General features: G+C 38.6%; 1 protein-coding gene across 1 annotated transcript; it reads right to left on the bottom strand.

Annotated features, from left to right (window-relative positions):
* Positions 1–4,489: 4,489 nt before the first annotated feature.
* On the bottom strand, positions 4,490–5,666 carry LOC144241258 (olfactory receptor 52D1-like). The gene is made up of 2 exons (XM_077775801.1): positions 5,234–5,666; positions 4,490–5,013 (listed from the first exon to the last, which is right to left on the bottom strand). Exons 1-2 carry the CDS (start codon positions 5,664–5,666, stop codon positions 4,490–4,492), a joined length of 957 nt encoding a protein of 318 aa, XP_077631927.1.
* Between the last annotated feature and the right edge of the window lie 7,966 nt (positions 5,667–13,632).

Below are 13,632 nucleotides of genomic sequence, written 5' to 3' on the forward strand. Positions count from 1 at the left end.
GGTAATTTATTTTCTCACTGTTCTGGAGGCTAGAAAGTCCAAGATCAGGTCTGGTAGGGTTCAGTTGCTGGTGAGGACTCTCTTCCTGGCTTGCAGACAGAGGTCTGCATTTCCTTGACCTTTCCTCTGAGCATGAGCAGAAAGAGGGATCTTCTCAGTTGTATTTCTTAGGACACTAATCCTATCAGCCTAGAGCCTAAACTTCATAACCTCATTTAACTTTAATTATTCTTCTAAATGTTAACTTCCAACACAGTTACATTGGGGGTTAGAACCTCAACATATGAGGGCTTGTTGTTTTTGTTTTTTGTTTTGTTTTTTGGGGTGTTTTTTTTGTGGCATACAATCAATACCAAGTAAATACTATGGATAAAAATCATAAATATCCACAAATTAACACAATGAATATCTTTGGCCTTGTTTGAGCTTTGCCTTAGCTTTGTCTAACAATCATTCTCCTTGCTCTGTTAATTTCTCTTAATTATCTCATTAGGTGTCATCTCAAACACTCATTGCACCTTGGGAATTGCTGTCTGACTTATACTGAAGGTGTAAAATATTTAGAGTTTGGTGACTACTGGAATGGATATGAGAAACAAATGAGAAAAATATGTGCAGAATGACACTTGGGTTTTTGCTTTAGTCTGTGTGATAGTTAATTTTATGTGTCAACTGACCGGTTACCCTAGTGCCTGGAGAGTCAGCTAAATAGTTTTCTAGGTGTCTTTGTAAGAGTGTTTCTGGATGAAATTAAGGTTTGAATTGTGGACTCAATAAAGCAAGTTGTCTTTGTCAACAGCTGTGAGCATCATCCAATCCACTGAAGACCTGAATTGAGCAAAGAGCTGGAGGAAGAAAAACCCAAGAGCTTCTTGTCTGTTCACTTCAGTTAGGACATCTTCTTGTGTCCTTGGTGCTCCTGATACTCAGGCCCTCAGATGTGGACTAGAATCTCTGCCATCAGCTGCTCTGGTTTACAGGCCTTCAGATTTAGACAGCCTTATGTCACTGGATTCCCAGGGTTTCCATCTCGCACGTGACAAATCATGAGACTTTTCAACCTCCATAATTACATGAACATAGGTCAATTCTTTAATATAAATCTATCCTTATATCTATATCTATCTATCTATCTATCTATCTATCTATCTATCTATCTATCTATCAATTCTGACTCTTCAGAAAAGCCTAGGTAACACAGTTCAGTACAAAAAAATATCGTGTTATTTATTGAGAAAAGGAAACTATCAAGAATAGGAATGCATTCATATTTGGCACGTGTTGACTTTCCAATTCTATGCAGCAACCAACTGACTATAGATGCCAAACATTAGTTGGAAATACTATAAATTATAACTAAAGATGTAGATTTGAAATCTGATATTTCTAAGATCATTCAGCAAAAATACAGAGTTAAAATTAGAGCAGACTTTGAAAAAAAGCTGTGCAGAATGTTAGTATTTAGGAAGAAAAGTTGAAGAATCATTTGTAAAGGAAACTGAAGAGAGGTGAACATGGAAATAAGCTTAGGACCAGGGAAATGTGGCTCTTCCTAATCAAAGAAAGGAGAAAGAATCAAGAAATAAGGAACAGTCACCTATATCAATCTCTCAAGTGAGAATCCAGCATATTCAGTAATGGTGAGGTCAGTGGTAGCAGTAGAAACACAGTTTTGTGACACGATGTTACTAAAGTATTGTCCATGGGAGTGAATGAGAAAAAAGAAAAAAGGCAAAAGGGGATCTGATGGCAAATAACCATGACCTTGAGCAACAACTGGCACACTGACTTGCACCAGGCTGTACTATACACATTTCTCTTTTTACTGCTCAAGAAGTAGAAAAAGTTTAAATATTTCATCCAAAATCAATGAATAGAAGTAGAGAGATGAGTTAAGACCAATTCCCAAAAGACAATACATGCCTGGGTCATTTCTCAAGTTTTAAACAAAGGATAATGTGTATATTTTACAGAACTTTACCAGGAATAGTTGGAGCTTAGAGTAAGCACAGTGTAGGTCAAGGGACTCATTGATGCGTTCTGGCAGAGTTGTACAGGGAAAAATTAGGAGATTGCTTTGATAATTCAGATGGTGAAAGTCTAAACTCAGGCAGATATAGTACATGAAGGGGCAGGAATGTTTGTAGAAAGGTTATGAAACTTGAAGACTAAATGGGCATGGGGGTGCGAGTAATAGTCAAAGAGGAGTGGAGGATTTTAAGCCAGAGCTGAGAATGACAGTGTCCTTAGGAGAAGAGTGACAGGAAGTCCTTCCTCTGTGATGTCAGAAGTTCCCTTCTTAGCCCAGCATTCCTGCCTGAGAACATCCATAACTGATGGAAGTCAAGTTCTCTGATTTCTACCCTGTCTGTCCTATCATTGTCCCAAAAGTGGGGGAGGTAGATGCTGGTGAAGGGAAATAACATCTGTTGCACTCCTGCCATCTTGCAGTCTAAGTAAATAATCCATAAGATACTCACAACTGCACATGGGTTTTGTAAGATATCTCTTCCTAAGAATGAGGAAACTAAGGTTTCAGTCATGTTTTAGATAACATCATATAACTGATAAGTGATTGGTCTGGTCTTCATAACAGGTATGATCTGAAACCATTTTCTCATATATAACACACTTCCTTCCTTTTTCCCTAATGGATTTCTTTGCTCTCATGGCTTCCAGCAAAGAAATAATACAGAGTACTGTAGTGACATCTGTGAAAATAGCCGAGTAAAGACCTCGGAAATTTTCCTCTTCCATGGAAACTGTGAGAAAACAAGCAAAGCAATGGTCCAAACTTTTTCAGAATTCTAGACATTAAACCAAGGCTTGCATCTATGCAGGCAGTTTGTATTTAGGAAAAATGGTTGAATTTTTGTAAGATTGGTGGCTTTGTGTCATTTTGATTTGTTCTAATCTCATTCCCTCACTCTCTAGCTCTACAGCAGCCTTAAAAAAATGTCAACCAGTGGGGCACCTGGGTGGCTCAGTCTGTTAAACGTCTGACTTCAGATCAGGTCATGATCTTGATCCCTGTGGCAGGCTGGAGGTCAGTCTGTAGCCTGCTTGGATTCTGTGTCTCTCTCTCTCTGCCCCTTGCCTGCTCACACCCCGTCTCTCTCTCTCTCTCTCTCTCTCTCTCTCTCAAAAGTAAATAAACATTAAAAAAAGTTTTGTTTTTTTTTTATTTTTTTTTTAATGTTTTATTTATTTCTAGGAGAGAGAGAGAGAGACAGCGTGAGCAGGGGAGGGTCAGAGAGAGAGGGAGTCACAGATTGAAAGAGACTCCAGGCTCTGAGCTGGCAGTCAGCACAGAGCCCGACGCGGGGCTCGAACCCACGAACCGTGAGATCATGACCTAAGTGAAAGTCGGACGCTTAACCGACTAAGCCACCCAGGCGCCCCAAAAAAAGTTTTTTTTTAATTGTCAACCAGTGTGCACAGTGAAAACCACTAGCCCCGTGGCATCAGGAGATAGCCGACTGGGGCTGGACTTCTTTCAAAATGTCCTTTAGAAACTTGTGATTATTTGGCCTATTTGATACTTCCTGTGAAGACCACTTTTGCAAGGCTGTCGCTATTTGATCTGATCTATAGCTCTCTTAATAGAAATATCCTTTTTTCCCTGTGGGCATTTGCTAAAAACAATTACACACAATCAATTAACTTTGCAGCTGCCTGTCATAGTGGATAACAATTACAATCAGAAGGGGAGGTTAGGAGAGAAAATATGGTTTTACTGAGTGCTAATCATATCCCAAGTACTGTCTAGCTTTTATTAACAGTTATTATATGTGAGCTCAGATAATACAAAATAAGTCTTATATGAAAATAATAATGTCTAGAGAAGTTACAGAACATTTACATCTCATATATATTTATTGGGTATTTTATGTTTCAGATATTATTCTCAGATTTCTACATACATTCAATAATGTGTCAATCCCCACCACAACCTCAAGTGTTAAGTGTTATCATTATCCCCTTTTACTGTTGACCAAAATAGAGATAAAAGGATTTAGCAATATGCTCACACACAAAACTAGTGGGCAGAGGAGCCAGCATTCAAGCACAAGCACCCTCGTGTTAGTTCTTATGCTCTTGGCCATTGCCCAGTGTTCTGTAGTTCAGATCCAAAGCACTCCAAATGCTCAGGTTTTTGTTTGTTTTTCACATCATTTCCCAGTGGAATATTAGTATTACCATGAAAGGCAGTATGAATTCCAGACAAGAATGCCTTTCTTTTTGGTAAATTATAGTCCCTACTGAGATGAGAGAAAAGACTTAATCTTGTTCTGGGCAATTTAGAATTGCCCAAGGAGCAAATTCAATGTCATAGTCAACATACCCAATTTATCTCACCATTTCACTTCCCATGCTTCCTGCCATGTCACTGCCTCTCACATCATATGCTTCCATATATGTAAAGGCTTCTAGACAATTATCCTTGCTCATTTACCTTTGTTTATCATTTCCAATGGCTGCTTAGAAGTTATACTGAGACCTTCCTCAAGTGAAGCAGTCTCAGAAGTCGGCTCCGAATCTCCTTGGTCCGAGCCCCATAGATGATTGGGTTGAGCACAGGAGGCACCAGCACGTACAGGTTTGCCAGAAAAATGTGCACATTCCTGGGGACTCGGTGCTGGCCAAAACGGTGGGTGAGGAAGGAGAAGAAGGCAGGAATGTAGAAGACCAGGATGACCCCGAGGTGAGAGCCACAGGTACTCAGAGCCTTGTGCCTGGCATCTTGAGATGGAAGGTGGAAGACAGCATGGAGGATGAAGCCGTAGGAAATGGCAATGAGGATGGAATCCAGACCCACGGCCAGCAGGGCCACAGTCAGCCCATAGACAATATTGACAGTGATGTTGGCACAGGCCAGGCGAGCGATGCCCATGTGCTCACAGTAGGTGTGGGCCATGACATGGTGACCACAGTAAGGCAGTCGCTTCAACAAGAAGATGAATGGGGAGACAATGGCTATACTACGGAGTATGCTGGCAAGGCCAATTTTGCCTATGACGGTATGGTTGAGGATGGTTGTGTATCTCAGTGGGTTGCAGATAGCCACATAGCGATCAAAGGCCATGGCAAGAAGAACTGAGGACTCCAGAGCATAGATAGAATGGACCCAAAACATCTGGGCCAGGCAGCCACCAAAGGAAATCTGTCCAGCGTGGAGCCACAAAATGGCTNGCGGCTATACTACGGAGTATGCTGGCAAGGCCAATTTTGCCTATGACGTTATGGTTGAGGATGGTTGTGTATCTCAGTGGGTTGCAGATAGCCACATAGCGATCAAAAGCCATGGCAAGAAGAACTGAAGACTCCAGAGCATAGATAGAATGGACCCAAAACATCTGGGCCAGGCAGCCACCAAAGGAAATCTGTCCAGCGTGGAGCCACAAAATGGCTAATGTTTTGGGCACAGTGGTGGAGCTGAGAGCCAGGTCGGTGAGTGAGAGAAGGCACAGGAAGAGGTACATGGGTGCATGAAGAGCGATGTCTGTCACAATGACCAGGATGAGGGCAGCATTCCCAGCCAGCGCTACCAGATACATGACACAGAAGGGGATGGCGATCCAGATGTGGGCCCACTCCAGCCCTGGGATCCCCATCAGGACAAGAGTGACTGGGAGACTGTCATCACTGAGATTGGAAGCTGGCATTCTGCTTGGAAATAAAGGGCTCTATCCAAGGGATGATGGAAAGCCTGCCCAGTAACATCATATATTTGGTTCATTCATCTAAATTGGTGACCTTTCTGTGAAACAATCTTCTTTACATTGAGAAAAACATATACTGTTTTTAAATTTTCCAAATCTTAAAATAATATATCACATACAATCCATTTTTTCATCTGCTATTTTTGTTATTCAAAATCATGTTTTGATTTTCACATTCTAAGCCCCAAGCATACCTAAAAATCCTTTGTAGGATACCTGGTCTCCTAAACTTTATTCCTGACTTGTCACAAAATGATGCACAACCTTGAGAAAAATCTTTTCCCTTCTCTGTGCAGTCTCCAGTTATGAAAAACAGTGAGACTGAAATTCTCATCACAGCTTTTCTACGTATTCAATGCTCAGTGTTGGTTAAGTCCCACAATATTTTTGAGACTCAATTTTTCCATTTATCTGTTGGAAATGACAGCACCTGGCTTATATATCTCACATTTTTGTGGGTAAGAAGGTGTTAAGTATATGGGATAAAAATGTTTGGACACCAAAAATAATGTTTTCCCCATTTGTGCAAGCTCTTTTTCCTGTAGCCACATATTGGAGTGATAAAGAGTATCATACCATCATACCTATTTTACCAAGGGGAAGTCCAAGTTCAGATAAATAAACTGATGCAGTCCAGATAACAAAGCGTGTCACTATCAGGACTGAAATTATGTCTCACATCTCATGATTCAACATCTGATGTTTTCACCTCACTTGGGTGTCCATTTATATGGCCAATATTTGAATTCCTATCTTTTTCTTGCCAGATACTCTAATATTAATATCTAATGCTGTAATCACTTTACTTATTATCTGGATTTCAAAGAGACAGATACAATGAACGCTCTTCTTATTTGCCTGGAGACTTCCACTGATGGAAGTCCAGACAGTACAGAAGAAAAGTGTGGTGATCGAGTGGAGAGCTGGAGTCACTACCACCTTCTCGTGCCCCCTCTTCCCAGCCTATTCTTGCCAGAGAAAGAAGATTTCAAAGATTACTGTAAGGAAGCTGCTATTTTGTAAACTACTCTGCTATTCTATGTGAGTACTAGAAAGGTCTAAGCAAAGTTGTTTCCCAGGGAAACGTGGAAAAGACTTTGAGCTTTGGATCAGCCTTGGCTCTGGATCCCTATGATGTCTTAGAGACTAGGCTTTAATCATTAAATCCTTAGTTCTTTATGTGAGCATAATATATATTTTTTTAGAATGTGATTTCAAAAACATACCTGTGTCGAGTGTCATGTGTTCACAAGTTGAGCATGCCAAGGCTGGAGCTTGGTGACGGGTGTCCCACGTGAGTGTGGGGCTGTGTGGGGAAGTATGCAGTGGAGCAATAGCTCGTGCCGGTGTATGCCGAAGGCAGTGGCTTGTTTAGGGATGTGAAAGCTGTCTTCTTGTGCAGGTTATACAGATGTGATTTGGAGGATAATGGGGGCTGAGTGTGGAATTTGAGTTCAAAACTCCGAGCTGTCCTTAATTTTGTGAGCTTGTTTAGTATCTTCGGCTTAGTGCTGATTTCCAGCATCCTCTGGTTAAGGGATTTGGTAAGTGAGGCTATTTATTGACTCTCTGTGATGCTGCTTGCTCTAGAGATTTGATCTGTGGTGCTCATTCCTAGGGAGATAATTAGGAGGGGTTGAAAAACAAAAAGAAAAGCATGAGGAAAGACATTTTCCATAGGATATTTTCAAGGAAAGTAGAAATAAAACCTAGTATGTTTTATGTTCTTTTTCCCTTCTCTTCTCTTACATCCTCTGTTCTTTCCCTTTCTTCTTTTTCTCTGCTTTCCCTTAATTTTGTGTATCTCACTGAATTTCCATGTATCGTGGTCCATGGTATTCTGTGTAGACAGGGCATCACAAATGATATATGTGAATCTGGTGGTAAGAAATGGTGGTGGAGATGCTCTGTTGTCCCATTAGGCTTCATAAGTTCAAAAATAAATTATTAGTAATTTTAAGAACATGGCATCAGAATATTAAGTCAAGCACAGGACCCTTTTGAGCATGGACCTTCACACCCACAGAGCTTGCCCTGGAAGTGGAGCAATCAGTCTTTTAGCCAGATCCCCCCAGATCCTTTGACATTAAGCCATCCATCAAACCTTCCAACCAAGGATTCCTTCCACCAAAGCTTTCAGAGTACTGCCTTCTTTTCCTTTGTTCATGCTTATTTCCTTTCGTGTTAATACAATCCAGTGGTGTTCAAAAACCTTTGCCTGGGAACTTGACAAAAGAATTTTGACATAGTATATGTTCCCTCAAAAATATTAACTTGACATCTAAAAATTGTCATTTAATACTTAAGCACTAGAAAAGGATATGATGTTTGGTACAGTGTAAATATTGACATTTTTAAGATAAAAAAACCACATTAGTCTTTTAAATCCTATGGAATATAAGCAGCCTTGAAATTTTCTTCCCCCTTTTATTAGCCATTTAAAAATACATGAACAAGATTTCCGTAACTGTCATAAATTTAACATTATTGCTTTGTCTCCTTGAAGTTGGTCCATTTTCCTACACATTAACTTTTATGCTTAAAAATCTTGTGATGGGGGCGCCTGGGTGGCTAAGTTGGTTGAGCGTCTGACTTCGGCTCAGGTCATGATCTCACAGTTCGTGAGTTCGAGCCCTGCGTCGGGCTCTCTGCTTACAGCTAGCTCAGAGCCTGGAGCCTGTTTCAGATTCCGCATCTCCCACTCTCTCTGACCCTCCCCTGCTCATGCTGTCTCTCTCTCTCTCTCTCTCAGAAATAAATAAAAACATTAAAAATTAAAACAAAAGAAATAAATAAAATATAAATAGGTATGCAAATTACGATGATTAATTTTATTTTCTTTAATCATTTGTCTGTGAGTATTAAAATGTTTGATAATTATAATATTTTAATTATACATTAATACATGCAATATAAAGAAACTTTAATTTCATAAATTACTAAATATAAAACAGTTCTTTTGAAAATCACGTTTTTAATAAGATTGCTGGTGTTTTTCTTGTTTTGCCTTCAATGAATTCATATATTCAAAAATCAGTACTGGTGGTATGAGACAAGTTTCACCCTCAGTTATCTCCATTTAATTTTTATAAAACTAAGCTCTGAGAACTCTTGTTTTTATATAGTTACAAATGGAGGGAGTTTGAATTGCAGGGCACACTGACTCCATAGAAATTTGGTAACTGCTGGAATCAATTTCTGCTGTAAGAAAGATCCTGGTTATAGACACCAAGAAAGCTGAGGCCCAGACTTCTAAGAATGGGCCACCAAGAGCTGGCACTGGTATATACAAGTTGTATCACAAAGCTGTTTGGAGGTAAGAGTGGGAAAAAAAAAACCCACCACAAACTTGAACCAGCTGCTTTTGTTAGAATCAACTGCCGTTGCCAAGTATAAAGCAGTTGCTTGGGTGACAATGACAGGAGCAGAAAGCTAACAAGAAAAGTACACCCCTTACCCTTCTCCCGGCTTCCAGTCTACATCTAATGACTCCTATTGACAGGGCCTACCAATGTATTTAATTTTAAAGCTTCCAGATACTGTCAAAATACTATAATCTAAAGCCACATATTATTCTTAAAAATAAATATGTATAAGGCAGAGAAAGCAAATCCTTGGCAATATATGGTGATTTAATTAATACAGTGGCTTCTTCTGAGTCAGTTATTGAAATTGTTCTTCCACTTGCTGCTTAGGAGGGGCAATGCATCAGAGAACAACATGAGAAAGAATAAAATTGAAATTTAGTTTTCAGATGACTGAATGTTTATAGCTAAGTTTGTAGTCTGAATCCTGACAAAGTTAAAATCAGTATCTATCTATCAAACTAGCTCTTTGGTATCTATCCTGAATCAATCTTAGCATCTAACTTCCTTGATGTTAGCCCTAGGACTGCTTAACACTAGAAAAAAATCACAAATATCCACAAATTAACACAGCGTACATTCACAGCCTCACACTTCAGCCTTATCAAGCAATTATTCTACTTGATACAGTTAATTTTCTCTTTCATCCCTTTTACCTGCCATCTCAAACATCTACTTCTTTCCAGAGCTTGCTGAACTACTTATACTAAGTGGTAGGATATTTAGAATTTGGTGACTACTTAAATAGATATGAAGAATGCATGAAAGAAAGGATGTGTGGAATGATAGCTAGATTTCTGGCCTAGCTACTGAATTTCTGCGACTCACTGAAAAAAACAATCTAAAAAGAAAAAAATTATATTCATATTTTGGGCGTTTTGATTTTAAAGTTCCTATGAAACAGACAAGTAAAGGTCCCAAGTAGCCAGTTGGAAAACAAGAAATAAATGAGAGAAGAAGATGCAGATTAGTTGATCAGCATGTTTCAAAAATAGTGGAAACCTGATTTTTCTTCCAAGATCATTCAGAGAGATCATATGGAGTCAAAACTGAAGCTAGCTTGGAAAAGAACCATGGATAATGTTCATATTTAGGAGAGGATAGAGGGATAGCCATTTGTAAAGGAAATTGAAGAGAAAGACATAGAGATAGGTGGAAGTGCAGGGAAGAGTGACCTTACTGGCCCAAGAAAGGAGAAAAAAATCAAGAAAGAAGTGAAGTCAACTGTATCAATCTCTAGACTGAGAGTCCATTTTATTTAGCAATGTTGAGGTCAGTAGTGACTTTGGAAGCATAGTTTTGTGGTGTGACATTACTAAAATATAATCCATTATGGAGTTAATGAGCAACAAGAAAGAAGAGACAGTGAAAAGAGGTGGTGGTCCATGAACATGTCCATTAGTAGGTCATGGTGCATCCACTCACCCCAAGTCATAGAAAGTACACTTCTCCTTGTAAGACTTGAGGGGTAGAAGGGATTAACTATTCCACCTAAAAAGCAAGTAGGTCAGAAGAAGTAGAGAGATGAGTTAAGACCAATTCCATCATTGTTTAGTTTTTATAACAGGGAGATCTGTCTATTTTGAAGAGCGTAAGCAGGAAATTTGGGGTTTAAAAGTCACTCTCAATAGAAGGAAGGAATGGCTGAGTGCTGGCAGATTCAGTGCAGGGGCCAATAGAAGTCTCTTTTAGGAATTCAGGTGTTGGAGGTATACTCTTAGGCTGATGTGGTATCAATGAAATGGCAAAACAATTTGAAGAAATGTTACAAGATGTGACAACTAATTGGACAACACAGTTGAGAGAAAATAGTTGATGATGTATAGGAATACAACAAACACAGTTGATGATGTATAGGAATGTTCAGGCCATGGCAGATAATGTCAGTGGCCTTAATAAGAAAGCTGGAGGAGAATATAGTGGGCCTTTGACAGTCCTTCCTCAGTGAAATCAGAAGACCTCTTGATTTTTATTGTCCATGCCTGAACATTATCCAAAGTCCTTTAAATGATTGGAAACAGTATATCAGATTTCCATGCTGTCTGTTTTCTCTTGTGCAAATCTAAGCTAATTGAGACAGTATGGGACGAATATAAGGTGTAAACATATAGGCTAATGGAAGAAAACTGGCAGTTCAGAGGTAAACCCATACGTCTATGGTCAATGGATTTTCAATAATAGTACTAAGACTGTTTAATGGGTAAATAATAATCTTTTCAACAAATGTCGCTGGGATAGTTGAAAATCCACTTGAAAAAGACTGAAGTTGGACCCTGCTCTCAACTTATATACAAAAATTAACTCAAATTAAAAAAAAAAAAATTAACTCTAGGGCACCTGGGTTGCTCAGTCAGTTGAGTGCCTGACTCTTGATTTTGGCTTTGGTCATGATCTCACAGTTGTGAGATTGAGCCCCCTGTCAGGCTCTGTGCTGAGCAAGGAGCCTGCCTGGAATTTTTTCTCTTCCTCTCTCTTTGCCCTTCCCCAGCTCATACTCTCTATTTCAAAATAAATAAATAAACATGTAAAAAAATTGACTGAAATAGATAAAAGGGCTAAATGTAAGTTTTGTAAAACCATAACACCTTTATACTTGATCTTAGCCATAAGGCTGAGAAGTGGTAAAACTATAACACCTTTAGAAGAGAACATAGATGTATTAGACAATTGTTGTTTTGGTTAACATGAAAAGGACAAGCAACCAAAGAAAAACTAGATAAGTTGGACTTCACAAAAAACAAAACAAAACAAAACAAAACAAAAAAAACACCTTTGTGCTTCTAAGGACAGTGTCAAGAAAGTGGAAAGACAACCCACATGATGGGAGAAAATATTTGTAAATCATATATCTAACAATAGTTTCATAGCCAAAATATGTAAAGATCTCTTACAAGTCAACAACAAAAAGTCAAATAAACTAATTTAAAAATAAGCAAATGATTTGAATAGACATTTTGGCAAAAACAGACATACAAATAGCTAATAAGCACATGAAATGAAGTTGAGCTTCATGGATCATTTGGGAAATGCAAATTAAGACTGCCATGAGATACCATTGCACTCATATTAGCAAAACAAAACAAAACAAAACAGAAAATACCAAAGTTGGCAAAGATGTGGAGAAATTGGAATCCTCAAACATTGCTGGTGAAATGTAAATTGGTGAAGCCACTTTGGGAAACCTTTTGGCTTCTCTTCAAACAGTTGAACGTAGAGTTACCAAGTGACTCAGCAATTTTCCTCCTGGGTACATACTCTAAAGAACTGATATATTTTTACACAAAAGCTTATACATTAATATTCAAAGAAGTATTATTTGTAGCCTCAAAATGAGAACAATCCAAATATCCATAATGTGACTAATAGACATACAAAATGTGGTCTATTTATACAATGAAAAATTATATCAGACATTAAGTACTGATATATAATGAACCTTGAAAACATGCTAAGTGAAAGAAGCCAGACACAAAGAACAGCACATTTGATTATATTTAGATAATATGTTCAGAAATAGTCAAGTCCAAAGCAAGAGAAAGTGGATTAGTTGTTGCCAGAGGCTAGGGTAGATGAGAATGGGGAATGACTGCTAATGGTCAGAAAGTTTCTTTTCAGAGTAATGAAAACATCCTGCGATTCGATATTGGTGATGTCTGCACAACTTTGCAAATACAGTAAAGATCACTGACTTGTATACATGAAAACTGAATTTTATAGGATGTGAATTATATATTAATAGCAAAATTTTAAAAAGGAAATCATAGAATCATGTAATCTTTGAAACTTAAAAGTTCAAAAGTTTTAAACTTTTAAACTGCCTGGGCCCCTGCTTTATACGTGATACCATAGATGTGACACCATGCATAAAGCAGATACAAGCCCTGGGTTTGGTTGGGGGCACTGAGGAAGGAGTCAGATTTGTCTCCCAGGTATTAGCTGGTAGTCTTATGGGAAAGCCAGACATTTTCAGTCATAGGATGAGAGAGAATAATTTTTTGTTAATTTTATCCTTTTTTGCCTCTCTCTTTTCTCCAGTTATTTTTGAGGGAGATTGCATAGAGAAAGACAAAGGCAAGAAAGGCAATCAAATATGAAAGATAGGAGAAACGGGGAAAAAGATAAAGACGGTAGTGATTAGCAGGCATATGAGAATGTTTCGGGGTCATTGTTGGATAATTTTTTTTAGGGTTTCTGACAATGTTAACTGAATAAATGAACAGTCTATGTTTGGACATAAATAGCTCTGCCACTCGGTGATATAATTTTGGATCTAATTTAACCCACTGGGCACCCATGTGTCTCATCTGTAATATGAGAAGTGAGCATTTAGATCTAAATGTGGTTGCTGGGATAGAAAGGGACAATGTTCGTGAAGCTCTTGAAGGAGTTTTAGAGCATTGTAAACATCCAGTATCATTGATGATTATTTTATTTCTGTCACCTATGACCCAAGCCAACCCTACATTCTGGCTTCTGAAAGTCCCCTAAGAAGAGGGCCTTGGAGTAGGGACATCGTTTGGGGAAAAGAAACTCTGGAGCTGAAT

This window comes from Crocuta crocuta, unplaced genomic scaffold (genome assembly GCF_008692635.1).
Source record: "Crocuta crocuta isolate KB4526 unplaced genomic scaffold, BGI_CrCroc_1.0 scaffold504, whole genome shotgun sequence".
Taxonomy (NCBI): Eukaryota; Metazoa; Chordata; class Mammalia; order Carnivora; family Hyaenidae; genus Crocuta; species Crocuta crocuta.

Bases quoted from the DNA above. Each gene is read 5' to 3' on its own strand.
- LOC144241258 (XM_077775801.1), bottom strand. From the start codon at position 5,666: ATGCCAGCTTCCAATCTCAGTGATGACAGTCTCCCAGTCACTCTTGTC. The intron at 5,014-5,233 runs GCAAAATTGGCC...ATACCGTCATAG, and splicing joins CCTCAACCATAACGTCATAG to GCAAAATTGGCCTTGCCAGC.